This window comes from Centropristis striata, chromosome 21 (genome assembly GCF_030273125.1).
Source record: "Centropristis striata isolate RG_2023a ecotype Rhode Island chromosome 21, C.striata_1.0, whole genome shotgun sequence".
In the NCBI taxonomy this organism is placed as follows: domain Eukaryota; kingdom Metazoa; phylum Chordata; class Actinopteri; order Perciformes; family Serranidae; genus Centropristis; species Centropristis striata.
In genome coordinates, this window is record NC_081537.1 from 13722736 (window position 1) to 13735212 (window position 12477).

Consider the following 12477-nt stretch of genomic DNA (forward strand, 5'->3'; position numbering starts at 1 on the left):
ATCGTACTGTAGTACTGTTTCTGTCTGTGGTACTTTATTTATATAATCAATATTCAGACTGATAAGATAACTGTTTAGTAGTTAGGGTATTCCTTAGGGTGTTTGATTAAGTGTCTTGTCAGTTGTTCATGTTACTGTAGACAACATATTAGTATACATATATTTAAAATATTATCTGCTTAGCATCTGGCCCCCTATTCTCAAGCTGCAGATAGTTTATCAGGGTGTCCCGTTTCATATATCTCCATTATGTCTTGTGAATAAACTGAAACTAATTAATTTAATATATGCAGATGGATCTTGTCATGGACTATAAATCCCAGCCTGTTTGAGTTAAAGGAGCTGTGTGTGGCATGTTAACATCAAGTCACTGCCACATTTATGAGATATTAGCATAGCTACAGTCAAACAAGCTACATTTTGGCAGCTTCGACTGGCTTCTTTATTGCATTTTACAATGTGTGACCTTGCCACAGTAAATCTGCTTAATTGGTTTATAGCAGAAAGGAATATTGCTTTGCAGCAATTACTGCATGAGTGAAAGCTGTAGTAAAGTCTTTTCTCTCACACTGTGAGTTCTGTTCTGGCCAGGGGTATATCAGATATCAGATAACTTCCTAACACACAGTTGATCTGTTTCTAATAAATAAAATGCATTCCCAGTCACTGAAACTGATAATAATGTGTTTTTTGACTGTTTTTTGACTCTAGGTGGCGCTATAATAAAGGAAAGTGCGTTTTATCTAATAACTCCCACATACTTTATCCCACATTCAAAAACCTTATATCCATGCATTCACTGAGTTGTGCTGAATATCATGATATACGCCCATTTTCACCTAGAGTTTTTTTTCGCAAATTTGCAAAATGTTGTAAACATACTTTTCCTTACTTACTTTACCTCATAACAAAAAGTTATTAAAATAATTTTTGATAACCCAAAGAATACTCAAGTTATTAAATAACAACTTCCTGCAGGTGGCGCTATTTTAAACACAAAACATGAAGTGTTGCATATCTCCACATTGGTGTGAAACTCAAGATCCTACTTCCCCATGAGCCCCTGAGGCTCTGTGCAAAATTTTGGCCGATGACCACGAGGTGGCGCTCTTTAAATTGAAGTATTTTATATCTCCAAATCGGATGGTCGGATTAACACCAAACTTGGTATACTTATTATCAATGCCCTTCTGAGGATAACCCTTTAAGTTTTTATTGATCGGCCCCTAGGTGGCACTGTGGTGGCAGTCTAATTTCATATTTGGTACCGTGGCCACATTATAACACTTAAGGCAATGAAATTCATAGGGGTGGTATAGACTGGCCCCTGTAACGCACACACCCCGACGGCAGCATGCCCCGACACGTGTGTACTGCGAGGGCCCGTTCAGTACTGCTTGCAGTCCTAGTTATTGTATGTCATTTATTACAAAGCGTTTAAAACTACACTTTTTTTTTTCCATTTGCTTTTAAATGCAATTTGACTTAAAAACATAATCAAACTAGACTTGGATTATTACTTTAAATACAACAAATGTATATTTCTTTAGAGCATTTCACTTAAAAACTCACACACACACACACACACACACACACACACACACACACACGTCTGTCTGTTTGTTGAGCTTTTGTGCCCTCCAGTGGCAGTAAAAAAAAAGAGCAGCACACACTGCAACCAGCTCTACACACTCCATACCATTGTTATATTAATAATAAGCAAAACAATTAAATGAATGGATAAATAAACATATGGTAATTATTTGTCCAATAGTGGAGGTCGCTAAATATATAAATATGCAAAAGAATCCACGACAAATCACAAGTAGTGAAAGGTTTTATTGCATTTAAACTTTTTATGGTTAAAATTAATTAAATATCAATATATAATACAATAAAATAGGTGGCAAATATAACATTATATTATATTTATGTTATATTATATTTATGTTGACTGACAGTTTGGTATTAACCAGACAGAAAAGTGGTTAAAAATAAAAATATACTCTCATTTGTACAAAATAGGCAAAACAATTTCAATGTAGTAAACATTTCACACAAATCATACTGAAATATATAAATAGGGACCTAACATGCCCTATTTGAGAGGAATAACTCATTAAATTTTATTATTACAAAAGAAACTCACCTCATTCACAAAAACTGAGTTAAACATAAACATAAAATTGTGACTCATCATAAACACATTTTACACAGAAAATGATTACTGCAAATTCATAGATGAGTGAGAAGCAAACTGTGCAATGTTTCAAATGTTTAGGGTTTCAATGGCATTAAACAGCTATGAATAGACACTTTGAGTGCACAGACCTCCGTTAACGTCATGCCCCATCTATGAATGTAAAATAAAGTGAAAAATAATTTGTGTATCAGCCTTGTGATTCAGACCCGCTCCAAAATGTTTTGCGGTCTTTCTTGGCCTCATGCTACACTCTTTTTCCAAGTTTCATGAAAATGGGGAGAGTGGTTTTTTAACAATCCTCCTGACAAACACAAACTAACCAAACTGAAACCATACCCCAAACTTTCACCAAGAAGGAAAGACAAGACTAAATAATGACAACTTATAATCATTTAGCATTTAGTTCACACAACTGCACTGTGAAACCACTGTGTTTACAACTCTCACCATAATGATGTATTAATGGAGCAAAGTTATCGAAGAAAAAGAAAAGAAATTTGTGGAGTTTTCAACAAAACTCCCACCAGTTTTTGATTAGGGTAAATGTCACTGTAGGAAGAACTGAGTGTTTCCTCATTAATTGAGTCTTTCATCGTCATACATGAAGTAAGGGTTGTTGTGGCCCTTGCTCTGAGCATATGGGTTGGTCTGTGGTCGGGACTGCGCATATGGGTTGGTCTGTGGTCGGGACTGCGCATAGGGGTTGGTCTGTGGTCGGGACTGCGCATAGGGGTTGGTCTGAGGTTGAGTCTGAGCATAGAGGCTGCTCTGAGGTCGACCAAATCGGTTCATGTCTTCATGGTCGTCGAACCGCTGCAAAAGAAGAGAGTTGTTTTTTTGAGAAATGAGCAAGACCAAGCGTGTATATAACATATGTTGAATATTTTCCTCTATTTTCATTTTAGAAAATTGTTTTGTTTTTTTTAAACATTTTATACTACCGGTACATTAATTTACCCTCCCACTTTGCTCCTCTATTGTCCTTAAGACAGACACAGAGGCATACTCACCCTCCCTGCACTGATCAGGTTTTGCCGACTGTTGCTCGGAGTCATCTCCAGGTTGGTCCTGCTGTTCCAGCTGTTGTTGGTTGAGGCCCGTGGGATCCTAGGCACCCCAGCATTGGCATAGGCTGACAGGCCATTGGCTTGCCCATTACCCGTGGCTGCCTGGCTGTTGGCAAAGCTGGTGTTCACAAATGTTTTCTTGGCTGGAAGCTGGCTGACCAAAGCATTCCCAATGTCTGCCTTTTTGTCCTTCTTGTCCTTCTTGGAACTCTTCTTTGGGGATCTAACAAGATGAAAGTATGCATTACTCTCTATTGTTCGACTGTATCTGTATTTTTCTCAAAATATGACTCAAAAGATCTGCAGAATGTGCGTGTGTCTTCAAATAAAGAAGCAGGTTAAAACACCAGGCAACTTTGCCACAATAAAAAAGGTTCATTATTAATCTTCTGGGACACATAAAGGTTAATGTGTAGCATGCATGAGAGAGATACATGGCAATAATGAATGACTAAGAGTGTGTGGGTGAATAGATGAGAAACTCACTTGAGTGCCAAAATAGGCAGAAGAATGATTGCGATGAGCAGCAGTCCCCCAAACACAGAGCCGACAATCACCAGGGCCAGCTCCCATGCTAACAAAACACAATGACAAGGACATCAATAACAAGGATACACTATTGAAACGAAGACTTTAATAACATTCATATCAGACAAAATCTATAAAGTGTTTCACAATAAAGGTAAACCAAAGTCAAAGCAATAATAAACACACAGCAAAGTCTGGTCATAGCCTCTTTACAGGTCTCACATGTAAGCTATAAAGCCTTTTAATGGCTCCAGAGGTAGTTGTGCAAACTCAAGTGATATCAATTTAGTCAGTATTTAAACATTTGATGAAAGGTTTGCAAATAAATTCCTTTCCCTCTATTAGCATTGAAATCATGTAACAGCTATCTACTCAAAAACATACAACTGCATCACAGGAGCATCAAGTTCAACTTAACCAGCTTAAAATGAAACACTACAGGTGATTAGGGTATGAATTTTAACTCATAATTATCACTCTCCAGTTATTTACATTACAACTTTTATAATTATGATTTTTTATTAAAAGATTTCTGAAATGTTTTGTTTGGATATGCAAAAGATATATTATCTTATCAAATATGTGCCGATTTGCATACATTTCCAGGACATAATTCTGATAAAGCCAGGTTCACAATTCTCATTTTATAAAATATAAAACTATACAATAATAATAATTTTCTCAGACAATATATCAATCTAACATGCTGAAATATTTTAGTAGGATTATGTTTCCCTCAGAACATAATTACATTTGCCAGGAGTTGCGTATGAACATGATTACAACGATAGTGTAAAGTTATTTTTGTGCATTATATAACCTAATAAAATATTTGAATAAGTCATTACTTATTAACCAGCCCTCATAAAGTTGCATAACAGATTTTTCTATGTTGTCAACAATTTTGTATTACTAATATCAAAAAGTGATTTCTTCTATTTTTTCCCCTATTAAAACAATGGTATTATAGAGTTTTCTGTTGTTGTATACTCACTTTCTTCGCAGTTAAAGCCAGAACGACCAAATGAACAACTGTAAGACAAAAGAAAAAAAGGTGAGTTTTACAATTTAATTTACATCCAAGCTTTCTACCATCGCTGGTAATATTCCCAGCTTTTCCCTCGTCATTATGATTTGCATGAAATTTTGATTAAAAACATAATGAGATGGATAATAGTTGTTACATTTTCTGAAACTACTATGACATTTAAGCACTTACGGGACACAGTCGTTGGTCTCTGCATTAACTTTTTCACCACTAGGACAAGCTGCAAAGGTGTAAAGAAAAAAAAAAGGTTATAATATCTCTCTCTCACACACACACACACACACACACACACACACTCCTCTCTCCCACTCACTAAATGCACTTACCAATGCACTCTCTGTCACTGAACTTCGACTTGATGTAGCCATCCAAACAGCTACAGTTAAAAGTTCCAGCTTTTGAGTCACATTTTGTAGATGCTTTATTACAAGCCGTATCACACAGGTCTCCCTCTTTTAATAAAACAAAACAAAGATAGGGTTAGTGCATTTAACTCAAAGCTGCATGATATGAACTGTGGTCTGAAATGTACTAGGAATGTACCCAAATCCTAATTCGTTATTCGGGAAAGCAGAAAATGGTGTGACAGCAACAAATATTTTTTCCTATCCAAAGTTGCATGTCATTATTAATGGAAAAAAGCCATCATTGACACGCCTGTGCGTCAGCCATTATGTTTCCTATGATGATGAAAAGTCAAGTATGAAGATATAGAAATATCGTTTTCTAATGAATTATATGCTTATATTAAATATATTTCATTATTTGAAGGCACACAAATTGCATTGCCAAGGCATACAAAGTAAGAAGACGCATTATTTACCCAATTTATTATTACTTCTGGTAATAATAATAATACACGTGTAATCAGACTTCAACATCAGGGCTTTGACAGAATTTTAAAACATCACACCAATATTTTAGAAGTTTGGCCCATCTTACGTAAAAGCCTAAGTGACGAGAAGATTGGCGATAAAATAGACAGCTATAGTGTCTATACTATTGATTTAGCATTTTATATTAAATAATGATAAACCACTATATAATGCCTATTGGATTTGAAAAAAAGAATCCATGGAAAGAAATATGAGGATTTACAAGCACCAACAAGAAAAGTGTGTCAAAACAACAGACATTGCTGGAAGGAATTAAAAAGCATAAGAAATTCCACAACAACTAAACTTAATTGATAACAGATAAAATAGTCAAATGTATCGTGTTGGATAGTTGAAAAATATCCAGAGCCTCACCAAACTTGCTACACCAACATTTAATTTCTGAACTGATCCAATGTCTGAAGAACAATGTACATTACAGGCCCATTATGTATTCCCTAAACATGCTGCATAAAAATGCTGTTTAAAGTAGAAATCAAAGAAGAATCACATCACAAAAAAACAAAACAAAATACATCACTTTCAGTGCTATGCAATATAAACACAAATAACATTTTGATCCCAACCCATTCATATATATATTATCATAAACCTATATTTTTAAAATTCAGTGAGTGAAATGATCACTGGGCCAAAAAACTGAATGTAGTTCTTTATAGATCCCAGCAATAGATTATTCTGTATTTTACAGCCCTAACATTTATAAACAAAATTGTTTGATCGGACCAAATGTAGCCAAACCATTTAAAAAACCATTTACCATTTAAATTTAACTTTTTAACAACTATAACTTATATATTTGACAAAATAACTAATGAATTAATTTCAGACTGTGGTGCAGATTTAGCACACAGTATTTTAAACACACTGAAAGTAAATATATTAATTGAATATTATTTGCAGATTTAATGGTCAAACTAGACTTAAAAAGTGAACTAAATACTTGATAGGTAAACTTACCTTCAAATGATCCGCTCAGGCCACAACCTGACTTACAAATGACTTTTGTGTCCATAATGTCTGAAAATTCCTTTTCTGTCACTTTAGCATCATTTTTGAAGATGATCTCTGTTTCTGCAATGACCCCAGGTTCTGACCTGGACCCAACCTTTGGCACTGGCCTATATGGAAAAAAATAACTTTTAATGACGATTATATTCTGCAATTATTAGTGCAATATGCTGAAAGTGTACTGTAGGAAGTTTGGCTCTAGGTGAATAGACAGTCACTTCACATGGACTTACCCCTTTGTGATTTTCAGCACTTTAGATTCAGAGTAACCAGTAGTTGATTTGTACTCTTTATCCAGCTGTTTGGGGGGGGGAAATTGTTAGGCTATTGTCTTAATGGGAATGCACAGTACCATTAGATTAATTTGAATCGTGGGATTGATGGAAGGTCTTTATTTAAAAAAAATTAAAAAGCCACAGAAAAAAGGAGATAACTTCTTGCTTACCACGGAAATAATCTTTTTCGAGGTATCTTTAAATTCATCTGACGTCGGGTTAGCCATAGCGTCCACATATACTATTGCAGGCAGGTCGAGTTGTCCAGGAAAAACTTTGGCTGCAATAGGAAATATAATTTTAACAAATTGTACAAACACTCCTGATAACCATGTATTTAAAAATAATAATCAACAATTTTTGGAAAACATGCTTGTTAACTTTATAAGCAAAGTGTGAGAAGATAGGTTTAACCCACTTTCATAGCTGTCCAATAAATTAAAGGCTACAGCCAGTAGCTAGTTAGCTTAGCATTAAGACTCAAGACAGCTAGCATGGAATCTTCTCGGCTTGTCTGGCAACCCCCTCGATTACACAGGACTTCAGGAAGTCACAGTTGTTGTCCAAGATATAGTGCTAGAAGAGCCCATCAAGTACCTACACTTTTTTGCAGATTAAACAAACAGAATATACCTAATGTGTTAATTTAGAGTGTGCTGGTGGAAAGGTTTTGTTACCTTTGCACAGGCTAGCTGCTGAGATAATCTGAAAGTCTCCCAGCTCCAGCTACATATTTATCAATCTTCTCATCTGACTGATTATTGCCTCAAATGAAAAACAGTAGCAATAGTAGTTTCACTAGCACTGGTCTTCGAAAGGTACCCTCTATTTTTTAACCAAGCTGATACTGCCAGACTTCAATGAATCACAAGGAAGGCCCTCCTATATGCCACAGATACACATAAGTCACTATCTCATTAAGTAACAACCTTAAAGTAATGATATGTAAACAAATACTTACCACTGTCACAACTTTCAGTTTCCTTATTATAGGTTTCACCAGTCAAACACCAGCATACAAATTCTTGATCTGCATGACGCACACAGGTGCTGCCATCCTTACATGGCATTGCATCACAAGGGTCTTTAAAGGCAAAAGAAGAAAAGAAACACCAACACATCAATATAAGCATTTAAAGATTTTTTTTGTGAGCATGTGAATATAATATCTTGTAAATTGAGGAATTTACAGTTTTTGACACAGGTGGAATTACCTGGAAGTTCTGTAGTAGCCGGAGCTTTTGTGGTAGTTGGGCCTGCTGTGGTTGTTTGAGCAGTTTCAGTTGTGGCAGTTGAGTCTGCTGTGGTCGTCGTAGGCACTTCAGTTGTGGTAATTGGGTCTGCTGTGGTCGTTGTGGAGGGTGATTCTGCTGTGGTCGTAGCTTCAGAAGAAGAAGAAGAAGAAGAAGAAGAAGACATGAGAACCCTGTGTGAAAATCAAATGTTTTCTCTTCACAAATCTAAACACATTAGTATTACAGAGGAGGCTGCCCATGGACATGCCTGCCTGTCCAACAGTTGGGGTTCAGTGCCTTGCTTAAAGACACTATGGCAAGTGCTGGAGGAGAACTGGCACCTCTCAGCTACCAGTCCACACTCCATTCTCTGTCAGTAGGGGAACTTGAATCTACACTTCCCAAACCAAGTCCCCACAGACTGAGATACCGCCCCCAGAAGTTTGACCTGTTGTAATTGTATCAGCTACAATTGTAGAAGTCGGACCTGCTGTGGTCGTCGTAGGCACTTCAGCTGTGGTAGTTTGGTCTGCTGTGGTCGTAGGAGCTTCAGTTGTGGTAGCTGGGTCTGCTGTGGTCGGTGATACTGCTGTGGTCGTAGCTTCAGAAGAAGAAGAAGAAGAAGAAGACATGAGAACCCTGTGTGAAAATCAAATGTTTTCTCTTCACAAATCTAAACACATTAGTATTACAGTGGAGGCTGCCCATGGACATGCCTGCCTGTCCAACAGTTGGGGTTCAGTGCCTTGCTTAAAGACACTATGGCAAGTGCTGGAGGAGAACTGGCACCTCTCAGCTACCAGTCCACACTCCATTCTCTGTCAGTAGGGGAACTTGAATCTACACTTCCCAAACCAAGTCCCCACAGACTGAGATACTGCCCCCAGAAGTTTGACCTGTTGTAATTGTATTAGCTACAATTGTAGAAGTCGGACCTGCTGTGGTCGTCGTAGGCACTTCAGCTGTTGTAGTTTGGTCTGCTGTGGTCGTAGGAGCTTCAGTTGTGGTAGTTTGGTCTGCTGTGGTCGTAGGAGCTTCAGTTGTGGTAGTTTGGTCTGCTGTGGTCGTAGGAGCTTCAGTTGTGGTAGTTTGGTCTGCTGTGGTCGTAGGAGCTTCAGTTGTGGTAGTTTGGTCTGCTGTGGTCGTAGGAGCTTCAGTTGTGGTAGTTTGGTCTGCTGTGGTCGTAGGAGCTTCAGTTGTGGTAGTTTGGTCTGCTGTGGTCGTAGGAGCTTCAGTTGTGGTAGTTTGGTCTGCTGTGGTCGTCGGAGCTTCAGTTGTGGTAGTTTGGTCTGCTGTGGTCGTAGGAGCTTCAGTTGTGGTAGTTTGGTCTGCTGTGGTCGTAGGAGCTTCAGTTGTGGTAGTTTGGTCTGCTGTGGTCGTAGGAGCTTCAGTTGTCGTAGTTTGGTCTGCTGTGGTCGTCGGAGCTTCAGTTGTGGTAGTTTGGTCTGCTGTGGTCGTAGGAGCTTCAGTTGTCGTAGTTTGGTCTGCTGTGGTCGTAGGAGCTTCAGTTGTCGTAGTTTGGTCTGCTGTGGTCGTAGGAGCTTCAGTTGTCGTAGTTGGGACTGCTGTGGTTGTAGGAGCTTCAGTTGTCGTAGTTGGGACTGCTGTGGTTGTAGGAGTTCCAGCTGTGGTAGTTGGGCCTGTTGTTGTAGTTGGAGCAGTTACAGTTGTGGAAGAAGAAGAAGAAGAAGAAGAAGACATAATTTATTGATCCCTGAGTGGATTCATCCATTTCCAAAACACCACAACATTTCAGTAAACACAACGTCATTTTAAAAAAACACAACATTTCCATAAACACAATGTCATTTTAAAAACATGTTTTAGAAATCACATTTACATTTAACATAATAGGCCATTTCAGTAAACGCAACACCCTCCCCCCGGCCCCCACAACATCTCATAAAATACAAAAACATCTCATAAATAAGAAAGAAAGAATCTGGCATGATTTGCTAAGGGATGGCAAAGGCAACAGGTGGAAAGAAAATAATTTATCTGACATTAAAGAGTTAACTGTTTTTCAAACTCAACCTGTTTTATTACCTGATCTCCATCAAATTATTAACAAAAGCCAATGCCAGCCAGCATATCATGATTAAATGATATGCCGTGATATAATTATTTACAGCTTTATGATACAGCAGCATGAATGATGTGTTTATAGGCAGTGCTTTTTCATAATCATAGCAAGGAGAATTACAGCTTTAAGGTTGGGTGGTGTACTATGGCCCCGCCATATTTCATACACATATCTGGGAAAAAGTCCAGTCGTTCACTATGTAAAATGTATAGTGGTTTCAGTGTTATTAATGTTAATATCAAAGTCATTGGATAATTTTGTTAGTGTCATCAATAGGAACTGGAGATACTATTTTATGTTGCATACATTGAAGCTGAGCAAGCAATTTAGAACAATTGACTTATTGTTCTGCCTTTGGTCGAAAAACAATAACCTCGACACATTTGCACTGAGGTATGATTTAGAATGAATTAGGCTCTGAGATAGGAAAGTCTCAATTCAGTAAAAAAAATAAATAAAAAACAGTTTATTGGTGTGTACCAAAAAACATTTTTACTCTAAATCACATCCAAACAATACATGATTTTTGAGCAATATGTCACATTTATATTGACAATGTATCAAAATACGTCTTAATTACAACATATGAAATAAAGACATACATTGAAATAATAATACACAAATCTATTTCCTTTTATGTAGGCAATTTCGATGAAAAAAAAACAACAAAATAGTGCCTTTCACACAAATTAGGCCAAATCACATGAGACCCAACAAATAAAAATAACAGGTCATATGTCTGCACCATAAATCTCCTTTAAAACATATTTTGGCTTCAAACATGTAAAGCATTAACCAGACTAAAGGGTCTAAGGGGAAGAAAGACACTTCCTTGATTGGGTTCCAAAAGAGGGTATGGTAAAAACAGTGTAAGGTAAGGTCAGACTGTCTGCATCAACACAATAGTTAAATATTAACATTTGACTATGTGCACACCAAGCCATTCCTGAGTTTAAACAAATTGTTTTAAGTCAAGCTTGAAGCAATTATGCAAACTGTGCCTTAATATGAACTGATTTCGGATGAACAAGACATCTGGATTTCAAAGTTGAAACAGAACTGATAAAAACAACAAAAGCCCAATAAATAAGAAAACAACAGGAGAATGGGTACACTGGTATTTCAGTCTACAACATCACTTTCCATTTTCCACAAGATTCAGATTTAATAAGCAATTCAATGCCATAAATCTTCCTTTTTTACATCATCTAATAAAAGCTGGTTTGGAAATGTGCTGTGTGATTAAATATCTAGTGATTTTTTTTTTAACCTAAAACCCAGTGAAAACTTAAGACAACATCTATACAAATGGACTGAAAGTAAAGTTTACCTGATATTCCACTATTCCCCTTATCAGAATGAAACAACTAAAAAAGTTTTAGAAAATTATATTAATTTTAAGTAAAAAATGCATCAGGTGACTTACCAAGACAGGCTGCTAACAGCCAGACAAGGACAAAGAGCTGTTTAAATTCTCGAGCCATTGGAAAATAACTTTAAGATCAATTTTCACCGCTAGAAAGAAAGCCAGAGAACGCTGGATGAGGCTTTAGGGCTCAGGTGTTCTCCACTGCCAGTTTTAATCATTAGCCACTCCTCCGAGGGCGGCGGCACTTAGTGTTAAAGTACATTTCCCGCCCAGCAAAGACTTGTTAGGCTTATTTTACATTTCTACCAAGCCAATTATCTGTTTATCTGTTTGTAAATGTCTAGAAAGTGTGTCAGATCTCCAAGCTATAATAAGGCCAGTCTAAGCAAGGACACACTGTAAACAATTGTCTTGTAAATTAACAGTAAAATACTGGCAGCAGGGTTGCCAGCATTCTACTGTTAATTTTACAGTTCCTCTACTGTTATCTACTGTGATAAAACCACATACTGAATTAAAGTAAAATCCTGCATTTGATTGATTTTTACAGTCGACTAAAACACAGTATAGTGCTGAAGCTAGTGGCATTGTTGTGGTATACAATGCAGTCATTTTTATAAATAGAGCATATTACTTTCTTCACTGTAACCTCAGTTATTTTAATATACCATATACTGAATGAGTTAGTTAACCCACTGGAGTCTCCAAAAGTGCCAAAGCATGGCTTCTTCACCACATCCAGAAGTAAAAACAAAGCAGACC

The 12477-nt window shown here is 37.0% G+C and overlaps 1 protein-coding gene across 1 annotated transcript; it reads right to left on the minus strand.

Moving 5' to 3' along the window:
• Positions 1-1897: 1897 nt before the first annotated feature.
• muc13b (mucin 13b, cell surface associated) lies at positions 1898-11878 on the minus strand. Its single transcript, XM_059325066.1, has 13 exons — positions 11773-11878; positions 8751-8864; positions 8243-8410; positions 7990-8112; positions 7199-7308; positions 6987-7051; positions 6703-6863; positions 5173-5298; positions 5018-5066; positions 4793-4830; positions 3757-3844; positions 3214-3493; positions 1898-3016 (listed from the first exon to the last, which is right to left on the minus strand). Exons 1-13 carry the CDS (start codon positions 11828-11830, stop codon positions 2780-2782), a joined length of 1617 nt encoding a protein of 538 aa, XP_059181049.1. The 5' UTR covers positions 11831-11878; the 3' UTR covers positions 1898-2779.
• Positions 11879-12477: the final 599 nt, after the last annotated feature.

Excerpts from the sequence above, each read along its gene's own strand:
- muc13b (XM_059325066.1), bottom strand. The coding sequence starts at position 11,830 with ATGGCTCGAGAATTTAAACAGCTCTTTGTCCTTGTCTGGCTGTTAGCA. Across the intron at positions 7,309-7,989 it reads AACTGAAAGTTGTGACAGTG|CCAAAGTTTTTCCTGGACAA; the intron begins GTAAGTATTTGT and ends TTCCTATTGCAG. Across the intron at positions 5,299-6,702 it reads CCTGAGCGGATCATTTGAAG|AGGGAGACCTGTGTGATACG; the intron begins GTAAGTTTACCT and ends TTTTATTAAAAG.